This window comes from Amphiprion ocellaris, chromosome 21, assembly GCF_022539595.1.
Source record: "Amphiprion ocellaris isolate individual 3 ecotype Okinawa chromosome 21, ASM2253959v1, whole genome shotgun sequence".
Lineage (NCBI taxonomy): Eukaryota > Metazoa > Chordata > Actinopteri > Pomacentridae > Amphiprion > Amphiprion ocellaris.
Genome location: NC_072786.1, coordinates 13,285,076 through 13,303,359, shown reverse-complemented (window position 1 = coordinate 13,303,359; position 18,284 = coordinate 13,285,076). Strand labels below are relative to the sequence as shown.

At 40.3% G+C, this 18,284-nt stretch overlaps 1 protein-coding gene across 1 annotated transcript; it reads left to right on the top strand.

Annotated features, from left to right (window-relative positions):
• The first annotated feature begins 2,068 nt into the window (after positions 1 to 2,068).
• On the top strand, positions 2,069 to 18,014 carry epyc (epiphycan). The gene is made up of 10 exons (XM_023284744.3): positions 2,069 to 2,346; positions 5,039 to 5,237; positions 10,979 to 11,141; positions 11,489 to 11,968; positions 12,256 to 12,456; positions 14,588 to 14,719; positions 14,933 to 15,091; positions 15,204 to 15,406; positions 16,014 to 16,109; positions 17,150 to 18,014. The coding sequence occupies exons 2-10, from the start codon at positions 5,046 to 5,048 to the stop codon at positions 17,318 to 17,320; spliced, it is 1,797 nt and encodes a 598-aa protein (XP_023140512.2). The 5' UTR covers positions 2,069 to 2,346; positions 5,039 to 5,045; the 3' UTR covers positions 17,321 to 18,014.
• The last annotated feature ends 270 nt before the right edge of the window (positions 18,015 to 18,284 follow it).

The window sequence follows — 18,284 nt, the reverse complement described above, 5'->3', positions numbered from 1 at the left end:
TTTCTATATCCATTTATGTAGAAGTCTGTGTTACAGGTGAGTGAAATATATGAGATAAGCAAAGCAACAGTAGGTAGTAGTGGTAGTAGGAAGGCTCTAGTTATTTTTTTAGCTCCAGTCAGATTTTTATTTACTGTGGGCTCATTTTTAACTACAATGTAAAGTCCTGCACCTTGATGGAAACAGCACAACCATGACTACAAGGAGAGAGCATTCAAAAATCTATTTTGTGCAGTATAACACTATTAGAACGCCATAAATCATGAAAAAAAATGAAAATATGAAAACTGCACACTTTTCACAACTTTGTAAAATATTTACAGCGAAGGTGCTGTAGATATTTTACAACTCACACTTTTAACTTCTTTCCATACTTGCCTCCTGTCTGCTCTGTGCAAACACTGCCTGCAGTTCAACCCAGTTTAGTCCAAAAGTCCCTGAATTTTTGCCACTTAACTGTCGATTGTTGCTCGGTCACTACGGGCTTCATAGTTGCACTGGGGACTTGAATGGTTTATTTTTGACCGTTTAAAAAAAAAAATAACATACACTACCATTTAATAATTTGGGGTCATCCAGACAATTTCATGTTTTCCATGAAAACTCACATTTTTTATTCATGTGCTAACATAATTGCACAAGGGTTTTCTAATCATCAATTAGCCTTTCAACACCATTAGCTAACACAATGTAGCATTAGAACACAGGAGTGATGGTTGCTGGAAATGTTCCTCTGTACCTCTATGGAGATATTCCATTAAAAATCAGCCGTTTCCACCTAGAATAGTCATTTACCACATTAACAATGTCGAGACTGTATTTCTGGTTAATTTAATGTGATCTTCATTTCAGAAAAACTGCTTGTTCTTTCAACAATAAGGACATTTCTCAGTGACCCCAAACTTTTGAACGGTGGTGTACCTTTCAAACCCACCAGTGGGTTTTGGACTTGGAAGGGTCAAACATCATCTATACCAGTAACATAGTGTTTTCTTTGCTGGATATAATGTAATGTAAAAGATATGTAAACAGTAATATCTATTGTAATCCTCATCTAAAGGGGTCATACATGAGTGTGGTGAGATTATCTCTGTCAGTTAGAGAATTTAGTTAGCAGTAAGTTCCTGCTGGTGTAGAATTTTCATCTCAGTGTAATGAATACTTCTACATAGGGGACCAACTCTCCAGGACTTTTCAGGTACTCCACAATGTCATGCATTGTATTCATCAATCATTGTCTAAAGATATGATATTTTGGGCAAAATTTCATTCAGTTCTTTGCCTTTTTCGGATGATTGGCAGAAGAAAAGCTCTGAATATAAATCCCAGCTTATATGGCAGGTGCAGATTGATTTCTGGCATTCCCCCTACGTCCACTCACTCACTAGAAGATCTAGAGTTACCATGGGAGTGAGAGGTGGGCCAGTTGAGACGAAATCTTGGATGAGTGGCTTCCTCAGTGTGTGTCCTGATTTTTTGTCATATCAATGGTCTCTAGTGACACACTCTCCATGTGTAGCATCTTTTTGAAAGCACATCTGCACAGGACTGAAAGAGAACCACTTGCGTTGCTTGTCTATGGCTCTGAACCCAGATCAGATCATATTCCTTCCAGTCTGACTGCCATGCTCCTCCCACGACTGAACCCAGATCTGTAGTTTGTATAGCAGACCTTTGAGCAAGTGACGGTGCAAAGAGAAAGCTGCTTCAACCATAAGGGAGGGCAGAGGCCTTACCTCCAAGCAGGGACTTCCTCTCAGCACCATGCTAACAGGGGCTCCTCACAGAGGTCCCATTGTGTACAAGGGCCCCGTGGATCCCCCCCATACATGAAAGCAACACATGCCAGAGTTTCACCTCAGGAAAAGGCGGACAAATATTTCAGTCTGATTGAGCCATGCTCTTAGAAAAATAAAGGATACTCCTGTAAGGGATTAAAAAAAAAAAAAAGGTATTCTGCCACTGGGGGGGCCTTTGCTCGCTGCTTCTCTTTGTGTCTGATGAGTGTGTGCACGTAGTGTCGGAGAGGGTTGTGCATGCGGGTGTGCGGTGTGGGGTGGGTGCACTGCGAGTGACCAAAAGCAATCTGCTCCGGTCCAATCAGTCTCAGTGCCTACCTTCACACATAAGCGACAGGGGCACCCGGGTCCGCCACAGCGCACAGACCTGCACATACACATACACACCTACACACTTGTCACATTCACGCACACACACCTTTCACACACTTCACACACCCTCCCTCTTCAAGGCACCCTGCGCGACCTCTCACCATTGGCCAAGTCCCGGAGCCCTCAGCATCTCCATCACGGCTGAAGGGACCATTCGGGAAAGCAGGAGACAGAGGTAAGCGATTCTTGGTGCTATCTTCATGCTGACTGAGCGGCTCTCTGGGTGCCGGGGATTAGGCAGGCACAGTAGCTCGACTAGCCCTTCCAAAAACACTGCCATGCCATTGGTTTGAATGTGCTAATTGGTTGCTGTTGCAGCTGCTTTATTTTCACTCCTGGGTTTGCTGTGGGACTTTTGCAGGTGTCTGAAATGTGGATGTGTTTGCTGTGTTTTTGTTGATTGGGATGCACTGGCTGGTAATTTTGTATGCTTCTGCACATGTAATTCACTGTGAGTGTTAGACAGCTGTTTTTTTTGGAATGACACTGACTTATTTTGCATTTTCACAACTTCTTTTGATCTAAAGTAAAGGAAAATAAGTTGAATTTCACGTCTGGAGTTTTTGCTATTCTTGAACTTTTTCAGATACTTTTGCTGCAAATATCTGCTTCCAATTTCTGAAAATGTCACTGGAATCACATATACTGAGCAATTTTCATATATGTTCTCTCTGAAAGCATAATTACGTGCACAAATTATTATTCTAGCCACCTGCTTTGATGGATTTTTCAACCCCAGTTTAAACCATTTTGTGGGCCAAAAAAAATACCAGATCGCTCTGCAACCTGCAGCAAAGGGACATCATCATGTTTGCTTGTGGCTTTTGAGAGGAAAAGGTAGAATCACTGGATATCAGGAATGCCCAATGCGAAGCCAAGCATAACATAGACGTAGTCTGGAGGCGACACTCATACACACACATACAGATTCCACACACTGTTCACTCTGATGGCCTGTATAAAGGCGCACCTCTGTCTGTAGTATAGTCCTTCTTTCAGTCTATCCATGCTGGATTTCATAGCCTCATTACTATTTCAGTGGCAACACTAACCAGTCAGTTTTCTCAACAGAGTGCACTAAGTTCATGTTGAAGACAATGAAGAGGCTGAATTACAATATTTTTCTGTCCCTCTCGTATCAACAATGTTAGATTCATATCTGAAATAACCTGAGATGTTTTTGTTTTTCTTTGTTTTCTATCTGACCTCATCCCAAAAATAGCAGAAGTTTCTCAGTTTTCTCTCCCTGAAAGATAGGTGTGTTGAGACAGAGTGTGCATCTGTGTGAGGATTGCGTCTTTCCAAGTGTGTACGCCTGTGTCTGTATATGTGTGTGTGTGTGTGAATGTGTGTGTGTGTGTTTGAGCACCGTCACTGCTGAATGAAGCTTTTCCTTGCAGCCGTAACTCGCTGCCATCCTGTCCACAAACCTCGGTGGAATTTGGAGTTTGAGTGCTGAGACAGGCAGTGACCGGGCCTCATAAAGGCCCTCTGTAAAGGGCGAGGGGTCGAGTTAGCTTAGAAACCTGTCTCTCTCATACTCCCCCTCTCTCTCCCACTTGGCCTTTTCCTCACTCTCTCCATCTAACCCTGAGGGCCAACATCTTGTCTACGTCTCTCTCTCTCTCTCTCTCTCTCCTTTGCACTCTTCTTCCTCCCTCCCTCGCTCTCCATTTCTCTGCCCTGGCCTGAAGGACTCTCTTTTAAAGTCTTCTGCCATTTCTTTGGCTTGACATCTCAGGCCTGCTGCATTAATATTGTGGCTACACCTGCTAATAGTGTGCTTTGAAATGTTCCCCTGTCAGATGATTAACATCCTCAAGCTTAAATTCAGTGGCGGCAGCTGATTAAGCAGTAATTAACATATGCTAATCTCATTAGCACTTCCCTTTTATGAACTTAATCAACCTCACTGAGCTTAGTAGATCTGTGCTGCTGAGGAAATGAACGAGATTATGAACTGCAGCTATCTGGGTCAGGGCAGCGCGTAGTAGATCAGCACACAGTGAAAATCATACATGCTAATTTTAGATTCAAAGTAGAGAAAGACATTCTTGTCTGTGCCCTCTTTGTGGGTTTGTTGCCAAGATATTTCCTGCATGTTTCTGCCGAAGTCTTTTAGGTGAAAAAGATCATCAAAGCGAGTGCCAAAAACACAGGAATAAAAGTGCCCCTTAAACAGTTTTTAACTAAAAGATAAGCAAATCATAAATCTTTGCTCCTTTGAATACATCTAAAACTTTTATCCACAAACCCTACAAGATGAACATAGATTTCTTGGAGCCTTAATAAAACTAAAGAAAACTTTCACATGCTTCATTATCAGATCATCTCTGACTTTTGGCCTTTGACACACCACAGGGGAGCACTGATTTGAGCCAAGATGGCTGATCTCTAGATCACTTCTGACTACAGTGACACAAGAGGCCCTCATATTCTGATCCCGTGAGCTGTCTGCACCTTAGTAATGAATTCGCTGACCTTACTGATGGGACCCAAAGTCAAGCCTTGGCCTGCAGCATTATAGACTGGTTATGCTGCCAACATTATGGAAGATTAGGGAGCCACTGTCATAAAGACATGCCCTGTTGTGCACCCACAGTGTATAGAGCTACATTTTATTACACGGCAGACCGTCATTTCTGTCAACAGATGCTTTTGTACTGTAGTACTACACCAGTTTAAAGTTAAATACCTCAGATAATTTCCTAAAATTTGACATAAGTGCTCTGTAATGTCAATTTTTCCGATGACAACTGGCATCAAACTAGTTTAATTTCACTCCATTGTGCCGTACAGTATCTAAACTTGTAAATATTTTAGGTCAAGTTCCCCATTTGACTTTTCAACTCTCTGTTTTCATCAAGGTGGACTATGAGGATGTTTGTGCGGCTCGTGTTTGGACTCTTCGTCCTCAGAGCGGCAGTTGCCAGCCCGAGATTTTCCCGACAAGTGGACTTGGACACGTACGACAGTGCTCACTATGATGTGGATCTAGACAATATCAATTTGGAGAATCAGGATACCTACGACTATGAAGATGGGCTGACAATTGATGATCCTCAGGTAAGAAACTTTATGAGTCCATACAGCTTTCAAACTCCCTGCAAACACCTTGACCTTTAATCTTGCAAGTAAATAGTTTGGTAATGGGTAGTTGCAGTAAATTTAAAGTTTAAAAGATCGCTCCATTTCGGTGGTCTTTAAAGACACCATATAGGTGAGTCACTGTTTTTGATGAAGCAAGTTATGACATTTGCCATTTAAACTGCTCAGTCAGAAGTAAAGACATTCTTTGTAAACCACAACGGTCAAAAAAAAACTCTATAGACTGACACAATTCATGCAACATTTAGTTTTATCACTCAAGAGGTTTAACATTGTCAGTTTTGTGCCATCTGCTTGTTTAGCACACTATTTTCTATGTCTTTCTGTACTGGAAAACTGGTGAAAACATATAAATATAACTGATATCCCACCACCATGTATACAACTGACATTTTAGAGCATACAGACTGTTACGATTACTGATTTTCTAGTGTTTAACTGGTCTTGATCTGAGGTCACCAGGTTCACTGAGCATGACAGGGATCCTGTTAAACATAACAGGAGCTACTTGGATGTTGCTTGCCAATTTTAAGCACTATTGTGTCCAAAATTGTTTAGTTTTGTCCCTTGGCCAGACAGCATTGTAAATTATATTTCCCTAGAATCTTCCACACACTAATAAAAAAGCAACTGAACATTTAGATTGTTTTTTTTGTTTGTTTTGTTGGGTGTGTTGACTGACTAAGAGCAAATAAAGTTGCATGATTTGATTTTGACTTTCAGTTTAACCAAAATACAGATATATGGCAAGAGGAAAAGTACATGCGACCCAGATGGAAACCCTGTTTGTATGTATTGTTATTCGCTCTTCAGGCTTTAGCCAGTGCATGTTAGTGATCTTGGAAGCTACGTAGGTGCTATGGCATCATTTCTGCTATAGTGTTTAAATCAGTGAGTTGTCCAGCATGAATAACCTGCTTCAGTCATGAGTATAGCTGTGACTTCTGAGACTGTGTTCTACTCTGGTTCTGTTCAGCGCAGCAGCCTTTAAAAGTTAGGTGGAGAACAGTGGCAGAAAGGGTTACTACCATGTTTAAATAGATCCAGCAGTGCCCCTTAAATCAGATGGAGTTGAGTGTGATGTGGCAAGCCTGCAGGGCACGCTGGGATGGCAAGCTTTAGCCAAATTTCTTGTTCCCATTTATACTTCTTTGTAACACGGAAATTAGGCCAAGGCAATGTCAAGATGGCATGAGGCAAATCATCCACACAGGATTTTCAACGAGCCAGCGACCTAAGTTAAACCTGATGTGGATTGCTCTCACACTGCTGCCGTTATCTAAGGCCTATTGCACAATCCAGTGCAGATCTAGCAGGACTGACAAGATGTAGCAGGATTATTGTACCTCCATCAAAAAAAGGTACTACTACATTTTAGATTTTTTTTTTTGCTTTAATCACCATGACTGAGCTCTTTCGTGTAAACTTATACAGCTGAGTCCTGCACATGGAGCCGCTCAGCGTGGGATTCGAGCCATGTGTTGCATGGGAATGGCTTTGATAATGTCTCTCTGTTTAACAGGACTGGATATGACACAGCACATTGCATAAGATTTTGTGGGAGTCTGTGGGAGCAGGAAGAGGAGAAACAGAACAATTAGAGTTACTAGAACTGTTCTCATCTTGTTACTTCCAGTGAATAAACACTAAGTTTTGACTCTGAACTTGCAATGTTGAGAAGTCTTGCATAGATCTTTCATTTGGTTTGGTTGATAAGACAGTGAAAGGTGAGGGGGCAGATCTTCAGATAGAACGGTTGCCTAAGAGGAGTGAAAATTAAACAGATTTTTTTTTTTTTTTTTTTACACACACACACGCACACGCACACACACACACACACACACACACACACACACACACACACACACACACATCAGATCTCAGGGGAGAAATGAAGCGATGATGAGCTCCATGCCTCTGGAATGCTAAGTCTTGATTTTCCACATCCATCTCTCGTTTGGTATTTCTCCTCTTTCTCTTCTGGGCTTGTCTCCTTTGAGTGAAGTGAGGGTTCATCCATGCTGTTATCCAAGCAAATTGTCTTCAGTCTGCTGCATCTCAAATTCTCTGCAAATGCTTTAATCACCAACTTCGGATCCATTCAGACTCTTTAGTTTGCCTGAGAGGTTCAGTCTGTCTCAGCTTCTCTTTGGTTGACTAACACCTTTAGGAGCATGTTGAGTTTTAGCTTTCTTCGTATAGCTGTAGGCAAAGTTTTTTTTTTTTTAATTAAATCTAATTGTTCAGACTGTCACAGAGGTGTTTATAAGTGTTGTTTGCACTGCTGTTGCACTGGAATTTATCACTATATATTTAAAGACGTCTGTAGCTCCTCATTGTGCATATCCAAATTCCAACCTTATCTAGAAAAATGAGATCATCATCCTCCCTTTGTTAATATATTGAGAATAATTTGACCTTGGTTTTGTTCCTAGCTGGCCTGCAATGCTGGAATTGCTCAACATTTTGGAAAACAACAATTAGATGAGAAGTTCAATACCTCTCCCATGAGTGTATATTAAATATGGAGCTACACCCACCAGATGGTTAGCTTAGCTTAGCAGAAAGACACGAGGAAACAGCTAGACTAGCTCTGTCCAATATGTAACAAAATCCTTAGATCAGCATCTCCAAAATTAACAGATTTACACATAACATGCTTTTCAACTTATACAGAAGCCAATGTGTAGCTGATAACAAAAATATAATCCAACTTCCAACTGACTCTCTGCAAGTAAGAAATTAAGCACATATGCAAAAGTTCTGTTCTGGGCTGCAGAGTCTCATAAATCTGACTTTAAAAGTGCCACATGGCTTCACAGGACTCAAGACTTGACATTGTGCATGCTGTTCACTATATGATGATGAATTCTTGGTGATGTCAGTGGACTTATTGAAACTGATTTTGTGAGTTGCAAATGACAAAGCTGGTGACCAAGAGTGAGGTTTTGTTGAAAAGATTCAGCCTCAGTCCAAAATTTTGTTGACTCACTGAGCTAAATGCATGCACTGATCAATATAGAACATACCATAGCAGCAACATAACATCTGGCTTTGGCTGAGGTTATGCTGACATTCTGCATCTCTTCCTGTGCAATCTGTATTCCCATGCTGTTTCCACAGGGTTATTTTCTTTCAGTGTTTTTGGTTGCCAGCCTTTCGCCTCTTCTTTCCCCTCGGGTGTATATGTTTGCTTTGGAGAAAGGGGGAAATGAAGGGGAGAGCTGCAGTGAGCTAACTCTGTGCAAGACTTTTCAAAGGCCTACCTTGTTGTATCCCAAACTGTGTCTCAGCTGAGCTTTAAAATGCAACATTCAGTGCTGAATATGTCTTCACTGCCTTTTTATTCATTTGCATTTCCGGTGGCTAAATGATCGACTTAGGTTGACATCACTCTCTGGACAAACATTCACTTTGCTGTCAGTTGGCTCACTGACATCTGATAACTTGGGTTGAAAGACTGAGATATGGATCTGTGCAGCTACCATGTGTGTCTTGGTTCCACAAGGACCATTCCCTGTTTGGAGGGCTGAGTCTGGCTTGTTGGGCGTGACAGAGTGTCAGGTACTACCTGTGGCAGTGTGTGGGAGTTCATTGCCCTCATCTGGAGAATGATTGAACTGCAGGTTTCATCAAATACTAAACATTAAAGAGCAAATGACTATAAATGCAATTAGAATACCAGATGGATATACCTGAAGCTTTTAATGAAGGAACCAAACAGCACTTTGGTGTATTTCTCAACATAAAATAGGGGAAAATGCTTGTCTGTTTGAAAAACAAAAGGTGCTCAGTCTTTTTTTTTTTGTTATGAAGTCATTTGAGATTTTGAAACCAGCACATCTGCATGTTTTTTGGCATTGGATCTATCTTCTACAGTCTTTAAGCTTCTGTAAAGGGTTTTAAACTCACTGAAACTAATTTGAGCATGTGGCACAATGCAGTGTTTGGAAGTGGAAAACACAGAGTGCTTCTTCATGATGTGGAAGGAATTGAAAATCTCTTCCAAAAAGAATTTTTAAAAAAATGTAATATCTGCGGTTGAAGTTGGCAACAACCTCTTTCTGTTCATAAGCAAGCACCTATAAACCAGAGTTCCTAATAGGATCTCTACACCGTCTGTACAATTAAAGTTAATTTCATGGAACTACACACATCTTCTGTTTAAAGTGCTAATAGCTGGTGACCAGCCAGAAAGTTTGTCAATGTCCTGTATGGTCTTTACACCTGGGTCAAGGTCACATTACTGTCCCTGCAATAGATACTTCAATCTGGACTGTTGCTGCCATCTTGTGGTGAAAATATGAAGGTTAGACTGTAGAGTCCTGTGGTGCTTCTCTAATGATGCAACATGATAGATGAAAATGTGTTGTTTAACGTCCTCTTTAGTTAGTTTTTTTTGCCTAAACATTGTAGAAATGAAGGACAGACAGTAAAGAGTGACAGAAGGTTATACCAAGCAGGAGAACAGATTTGAAGTGAGGATGTCACACAATACACTAGATTGGCTCCAATTGCTTGTGGTTTACATATATGATACTGAGCAGCTGCAATTAAAATGCCACTGTGTATACAACTTCTTTAAAAATGAAAAAAATCATTTGATGAATATTATCACCACATGTGAAAGAGGTAGATGAGAGCAGTCAGCAGAACGAGGGTAAATAAAGCAGTGTTTTCAGGTTTCTATTATTTATTTACAGATCAGCAGTGACAAGGCAGAATTTTTAACCTTCCATCTAGACTGAGTTGTCAAGGACTGTTGTTATCTTATAGCTTTTCTGCCACGAAATGAAAATAGACTTCAAATTTAGTAAAGAGGACAACATATTCATCCTGAACACATATTGTGTAGTTGTAGTTAGTCAGTGGTTCTGTTTTCTTCTGACAGCTGCCTATAGAGTTTGACAACACAAGAGCTTTGGATTCTCACAATTTTAATTTCCTATCACAGAAATGTATTAAATGCCCTGACTATTAATATCTTGCATTTATCAGTGTCAGTTCCTGTCAGCTACACACCAATGCCAAAACATTTATTATTACTGTTGGACAGTTGTTGTTAGAATTATCTGCGCTTTTAAGTATCTACTATATATATATATATATATATATATATATAGACATGTTATCAATGTTAATGGGTGTTCACGCAGGTGCCAGAGATGAAACTGATCTTTGCAGTTTTTCAGGTTTTACATTTTATCGTACTATACATTATTAAATATGTGTACATTCACCGAATGCTATTGTTGCCCCTTGTCCTCTGTGCATAAGAGATTCTTACATTAATGTCTTTCATTTTCTAAAAACAGCCTTGAAATGATCATCTATTATGTACTGAACCTCCATGATATTCAGTTTCATGATGGAGAGTCGGATTTCGTAATATTGTCTTGAAATCATTACTTTTAATGTGTAGTTTGCTCATAATTATGATGTTCTAGATCTATCACCACTACCATCTCACTGGCCATAAATTTAAGTTAATTACCTTATTTAAGTTGCTTTTGTAATAGAACTTGGGGAAAGTTAGCTTTTTTTCTTGGAAATTATCAATCAAGATGAGCAAAAATGGAACCAAGAGTTTATTTCATGTACACAGGAAATGTTGTAAGAGTAAATGTTACTCTTCTGATGCCTGATTTTGAGTGTAGTTCTTGTATATTTCTGACTCACTGCTGCTGTCTTTTTCTCAGATAGAGATTGGAACACTGGCCCCACCTGACTACAACTACCCTGAGAAAGAAGTGGAGGAGGAGGAGGAGGAAGAGGAAGAGGAGGAGTTGCCCCTAAAACCCCAGCTTGTCCCTCAGGGTTCAGGGGGATCTGGGGTTCTCATGGGCCCAGACACACAGAAAGGTCTGAAAAAGTACACAAATGCAGATCTGCATTCCCCAAAACATGAAGTTATTTCATAAGTAAGCTCAGCAATGTATAGTGAGTGCTTTTAACTACGGAGTTGTGAAAGCAGCATTCTCTGAAATTACCGAAAACAACAGAGAAACAATCATCCGTCCTCTTCACTCATCTTCATCGTCTACAGTCATCTGCTCCATGTGCATGTCATCCATTTAACTAGCAGTTATTGGTTAAATGTGATTATTGTGTCCATTTGTCATCTGTTTAACCTAATCGTGATTGTGAACTCCTGATACTTTTCAGTTTCATCTGTCTGTTTATTAATACCTAATCTTGTCTCTAACAAGAGGTGGAGCTGCGTCTGACGCCCATTGATATTCTTCATGTCTCCGGAGATTTTGGGGGCTCTGTAGGGTCTGGGGCCTCGGGTGCTTCTGGGGCTTCTGGGGCTTCTGGGTCTGGAGGGTCAGGAGACATACTGGTCTCCAGCGCCTCAGGGGGTTCTGGTGACATTGTCTTCATCTCCGGAGCCTCTGAGGAGCTCCACAGCTCTGGAGGATCCGGAGAGTTCTTGTTATCTGGGGATCTTTTGATATCTGGGGATCTCTCGGGATCCGGAGATACCATGGGATCTGCAGCTTCTGGAGCCTCCGGTGACTTTGCCTCTGGAGGCTCTGGAATTTTGATTGAACTGAGCTCTGGGGGATCTGGGGACCAGTCTGGTTCTGGGTTCTCTGGAGATCTTTTGATCTCGGGGGCTTCTGGAAGTTCTGGGGCCTCTGGGGACTCTGAGTCCGGGGAGTCAGGGATAATATTGTTGTCTGGAGGTTAGTATCTTTACAGAGCTTGTGGCAACATCTTTTCTTGATATATGTGGAAGTAACCTGTCATTCTGTATGTGATTTTATGTTAAATTCCATTTAACTGCTTCCATTTTAAATGTAGTTAAATGTTGACCTTTGTGCTTCTGAGTGTCATTGTATTTGTTTTACTTATAATCACTGTCATGCTAACATCCTGTCTCATCTGTAATGAGAGTGCGATTGTTTGATTGATTGTCCATCTTCACTTCCTAACCTCATGTGGCCTAACCCCAACCCTTGGCACTAACAAGAGGAGGAGCTGCCCCTCATTCCCGACACAATCCCCCACGAGGCATCGGGTGCTTCTGGGGAGTTCTCAGGCGCTTCAGGGATCTCAGGGGATGTTGGAGCCTCTGGAGATTCAGAGGTCTCCGGAGAATCTGGGGCTTCTGGTGTCTCTGGCTCTGGAGACACCGAGGTCCCTGATGTGACTCTGGTCCCTGACACTAAAGGTCAGTATCTAATCAAGACTTGTGAGCCATGCTGAGGGGTAAAATCTAAAGTCTAAACCTCACTGTGCCAAGAATGTTACAGGGGTCAGTTTTATCGGATTTGTCCACTTCCCCCTGTATTTCTGTACATTGCTTTTAAAAGAAATGTGTTTTTCTTCACCCACTGCATCACTGCTTAATGGGTTGGAGAGTAGCAGCTTGAAAAGTACCCTGGAGTTTCTAAACTGTACCAGTGCAATAGACTACTTTCTTATTAGTGGGTTCCCATTTGTTTGCATCACGCATCAGAACACACATGCAGTGAGGAAGAGCAAGTAAACACTGCACAAAGCATCAGTTTAAAGGAGCCAAAAATTCATTTTTGCTGTTTTGTGGAAGGAAATATCCTTGTTAGATCTTTGTGTATTAAGATGGAACCCCTAAGGTAAAGAGGTAAGGTTGAGGTAAAGAGTGATTTTTGATAATGGTTCCATCATCAACACATTGCCAGGGATAGTGATGAGGGCTTAGAATTCAAGAAATTCCCAAAAGCACAACACAAAACAAGACAAGTAAAGTGGGAACAAAGGTTAACTGAATAGGTAAAGCAGAGGGACAAGAAAAAAACAGTCTAGAATTAATGCAGGACTAAAAGCAGGCAGGTAATACAAAAAGACTACTCAGTGCTTGAGAGCTAATGCAGAGAACACAAACACAGTCTTTACAGGTGGATGGTGGACCAGTGGTTCAAATACTGAGAGGGCTAATCAGGGAAGTGGATACTGATGTGCAGGAACAATCAGATGGCAGGAAAATAGGGCAGATGGGAATGTTTGAGTCTGAAATGCCAGGACAAGTAGGCCCTGTTCACCCCTGGCTCCATCCATTTTTATTGTCACAGTCACAAGTGGACAGCTCTAAATATATCAGTTCTCACCTGTGATCAGGTCCCACTTTCCCACACAAACATTATGCAAACAATATTTACATAGACATAAATGTTCATCATGTTAATATACAAAGATCAAATGCATTGTTAGTGGGAGGCAGCAAAGCATTTCTTGTGCAGGATATTAAAAGAAATAGAAGAAGAACTCCAAAAAATACAATCTGGCACTACTCAGTGGTGTGCTTTAGGCATCCCAAATTGCCCAATTAAATGTGGTCTGTCTGATTGGATCTCCGTGCTTTTTCAATACATATCGGGTACATTCACATTTCTACCTAGAGCTGTCCTAAGAGCTTCAGTAGAAGGTAACTGGACATCTCTTTTTATGCCAGATGTTTCTCCGCTCATCCAAGAGTTTTCTTTAGGAAGGTTCTACCTGACTGATGGGGAGTCACAGATATATATTGTCACCCCCAAGTCACATGGCTAAAGGGCAAACTGCACAACGATCACATTCTAAACAAGGAAGACAGATGTTTTGAGAAAACACCACTTATGTTGCACTTTTAATGCAGTCTTCAGGTATCTCCCCAGAAAGTTTTACCACCATTATTATCTTGGGTCATCCCTGATCAAGCTGTTTGTCAACCACCATTGTAAAATCTGGTAATTTCACAACCATTCACATCACAAATGAGTTTTGGGTAGTTAATGGACCATTATCAACATTAATTTGAGTGACATGTGGAACTCAGAACATTTTCAAAACCAGTAAGAGAAGTCCAGTTGCCCTCTACTGAAGCACTTGTTGTGACCTGAATGACTGAGAATTTACACAGACATACTTTGAGCTGTCCACTTGTGATCTTAGTAGAACTTTGCCAATGATGGCAAACCATGACAAAAACTACTGCCATATACATTTTTAGGCATCCACTGTAGTTATGAAGCCTAGTATCCCATCACCAAGGCAGCTGAGTACCATTTGAACTTGCTTCTTTAAAAAGTGTTTTTGTTGTTCACTAACAATCACGTTGTTTGTCACCACTCAACAAATCACATTTCATGTTATTAACATCTAAAAAATCATTTTCATTTAACTTGCATTTATCAGTTAAATGCCTTAAGCACTTGGTTAACACTGCTAAAATACAACTTGTCACTTACTGCGGCAAACAGTGGGCTGCTGATTGCCAGACATCCTGTCCCATGTCCATGCTGATCTAACCTGTTTCTTTAACACCTAATCTTGTCTCTAACAAGAGGAGGGGCTGCTTCCGACTACACCAGAAACCCCTCAGGAGGGTGCTGGCACTGTAGAAGGGTCAGTGAGCTCTGGATTGCCAGAGCCTGAAGAGCCAGACGAGCCTGATGAGCCTGTGATTGACACACGAGGTCAGTACTGAACTGAATTCAGACAGTCTCAGTTCGTTTTCGAACTTTTCCGCAAGATCCTGAAATCCTGGACAGATTGCCCTGTGGATTTAAGCCTTTGCCTTTAAGGAGCTTTGAGACATATCCCACAAACTACTAAGCAATCTGCCTCTTATTGTATCATATTTTAGTCTCCTAGAACTCCTTCTTCTTCTTTGTATCCATGTGTTCCAGGAATGCCCACTTGCTTGTTGTGTACCTGCCTTGGTGGTTCGGTCTACTGTGATGACTTGAAGCTGGATAGTGTACCACCTCTACCCAAAGACACCACTCACTTCTACGCCCGCTACAACAGAATCACCAAGATCAACAAGTCCGACTTTGCCTCCATGAGTATGTCTCCAGTTGGAATGTATAAATATCAGATCCAAATACAGGTAAACGCCAAACATTTAATCATACCCATCAGTGTCTCACAGCGTATATTTTTCTCATCTCTTTTCAGACAAGCTGAAGAGGATCGACTTAACCGCCAACGAGATAAAGTCCATTGATGAAAAGGCATTTTTGGGTCTGCCTAACCTGGAGGAACTGGTGATCCGAGAAAATCACGTCTCACAGCTGCCTGCTCTCCCAGAGACCATGACTCTCATTGATGCCAGCCACAACAACATCGGCACAAAGGGAATTCATTCAGAGGCGTTCAAAGTACGTGCACCTCCATTCCTTACAATTTAAGTCAAACACTATCTTGTAAGGGCATATAGTGTATATTTGTCACTAACCTGCCTCATATTGCAGTACAGAAATGTTAGATATTTGTGGAGTGATTCAGAAAAAGCCCCAGTCAACCATAGACCACTATGAAGTTCATTTTCCATCTTGATTTAAAATATACGGAATCTATATGACAAATCTTTATGTTGTGTTAATATCAGTCAACTTACTGTAACTAGATTTTTATCATTTTTCAATTATTAATGTTTGTATCAAATTTAAAACTCCATAATTCAGGTAGTCTGTCCAAAACAAAGTTGTAAAACTGTGTGATACTGTAATGAACAATTAGCAGCCTGTTCTACAAACTAAGGCATTTATTTACATGAGTGACTAGAGACATAACAGTATCTGTGTTTTAATTATGTCAGCTAAATGCAGGAGACTGTGCTGTAGAGAGGAGGACATTAAGTTTTTGGGAGTAGGATAGGAGTACAGCTGAATGCAGCAAAAGCAGAATCTTACTCCTCAATTTTGAAACTAATGCACTCAGAGTTCGAGGCCAATAATGACTAACATCTTTTCTTGTTGCACACAGGATATGACTGCCCTGCTGTACCTGTACCTCACAGACAACCACATCGACTACATCCCAGTTCCTCTACCAGACAGCCTGCGATCTCTACATCTACAGGTATTACCTGCTGTAGTCTCATCAGCTCCCACCTCTGGTCAACATTGAAATGAAGCGCTCAAGTCATGATGCACACTCTTTCAATTCTTCAGACTTATAGTTCAAATTAGGTATCATCACTCTTTGGTTTGAATGTCAAGAATCTTTATCCACCCAATAAAAATAAATACAGTCAGTCAGTCAGTCAGTCAAGCCCCATTATTTATACAGCACATTTAATAAAACTTATTTCGAATGAAACTGCTTTCCAGCTGGGAAATAAGACTGATGTTATGCTACATGAAATACAAATTTATCTGACCAAAGTTAAGACCCTACAATATTATCTGATATATTCATTTTTAATTTGCCAATTAAAATATTATAATTAAGAGCATTCAAAATTATGTATAATAGAAACTGATCTGAGAAATTTAAATCAGATTATAACTACAATCTTATAAAAAATATTAATTCACCTACTTTAAATTGTAATGATAAGACACAGCATTATTTGTTTAAATTTATCTGACTTATTAAAATCTTAAAGTTAAGACCCTACAATATTATTTACTATAAAAATTTAACTAACTAAAGCAAATTTTAAAAATAAAAGGCCCTACAATATTTATTAAAAACACAAATTCACATTTATCTTGTCAAATGTTTTCCTGAAGCTGTCTTTGGGCAGCAGCTTCAGTTTGTACATATTTGTGGTATTTATGGTCATGAAGTTGCACTACTTTGCTTGGATTTAATAAATGACAGTTGTGTTTAAAAAGGCGGTAAGTAACCTCACGTGTTGCTAACTAGTGAGGAGGCATGCAGACTCTTTGTTGCCTTTTCCACATCTCTTTATGTTACGGCTTTGTGAATGGACAGTTTTGAGATAAGCAAGTTGTGAGTTAAACTGTAGCTCAATAAAATGAAATTTTGATCATAAATATAATGAGCATTCATTGAAGCAAGTCTCAAATCAACAGCAGCTCAGTGATGCTACGCTGTCTTCAACCAGTCAAGATATTCTGCCTCTCATTATGAATCCTCTTCTTCTGTTGCAGCGTAACAATATTCAGATGATGCACGAGGACACGTTCTGCAACCTGAAAGACTTCAACTACATCAGGAACGCGCTGGAGGACATCCGTCTGGACGGCAACCCCATCAACCTCAGCAGGACCCCACAGGCTTACGTCTGCCTGCCTCGTATACCCATCGGGGATCTCATTTAACCACACACACCCGAAGCTACACTCTTGCACACAAATACAACCACATGCACACACATATGTACATATTGACAAACATGGGCGACACACACAGACACACACAACTTATTCACTCCTGAATCAAAACCATCAGCTGCAATAGTGTGCTACCAATAAACTGTCATACATGCTGCTGAATATAATACAGATCAGTTAAACTGTGAGGAAATTCGTTCCACAATCACCCAAGAACACATTAATAATGAGTCACATTCCGATGATCAAGCACATATACACTATTCCACTACACCTTCTTCCTGTTGTTCAGATTTTTATACCAGGAAAACACACACACACACTGAAACCTTCACTCTCTCATCCATTCCAATGCATAGACACACACATCAACACACACACAAGAACTTTCTCAGATGCCAAACTGTTCCGCAACTTGATTTAAAGTAAATAGGTGGAGAAATCAATTCATTAAAAACCCTTGAATGGCATGTATGTTTCTGCTTAGTGTTTTGTCATGACTGGCAAACAAACAACCAGTAATATATTGTTTAAATATGTTTGTTTTGTAAAAAAATAATATTAAGATTAATGACGAATCTAACACTTTTGGCAATGTATACTAGCATAAACTTATTGAAGATGGAGCTTAATGAAAGGTAAATTGAGTATCTAATGCAATAAAAGACGCATTTAAACACAATCATTTGTTGTAAAGTCTGTACTGTAATATAAAATATATATTCTAAAAAAAGATTTTTTACATGAACTGCAATATTTGGTATATTACACTTCAAAAAGTGATGTTTAACAGTGCACAATAGCTTATACCAAAGACTCTAATGTCTAGAGTGGATCAACTAAAGACTATTGTTTGATTTGGGAGGGGGGATGTTGATTATATTTGTGGATGGGGTTAAGAATAATAGCTTGCTATTGTGTGCTCTGTATGGAATAACCACAAGTGAATAAA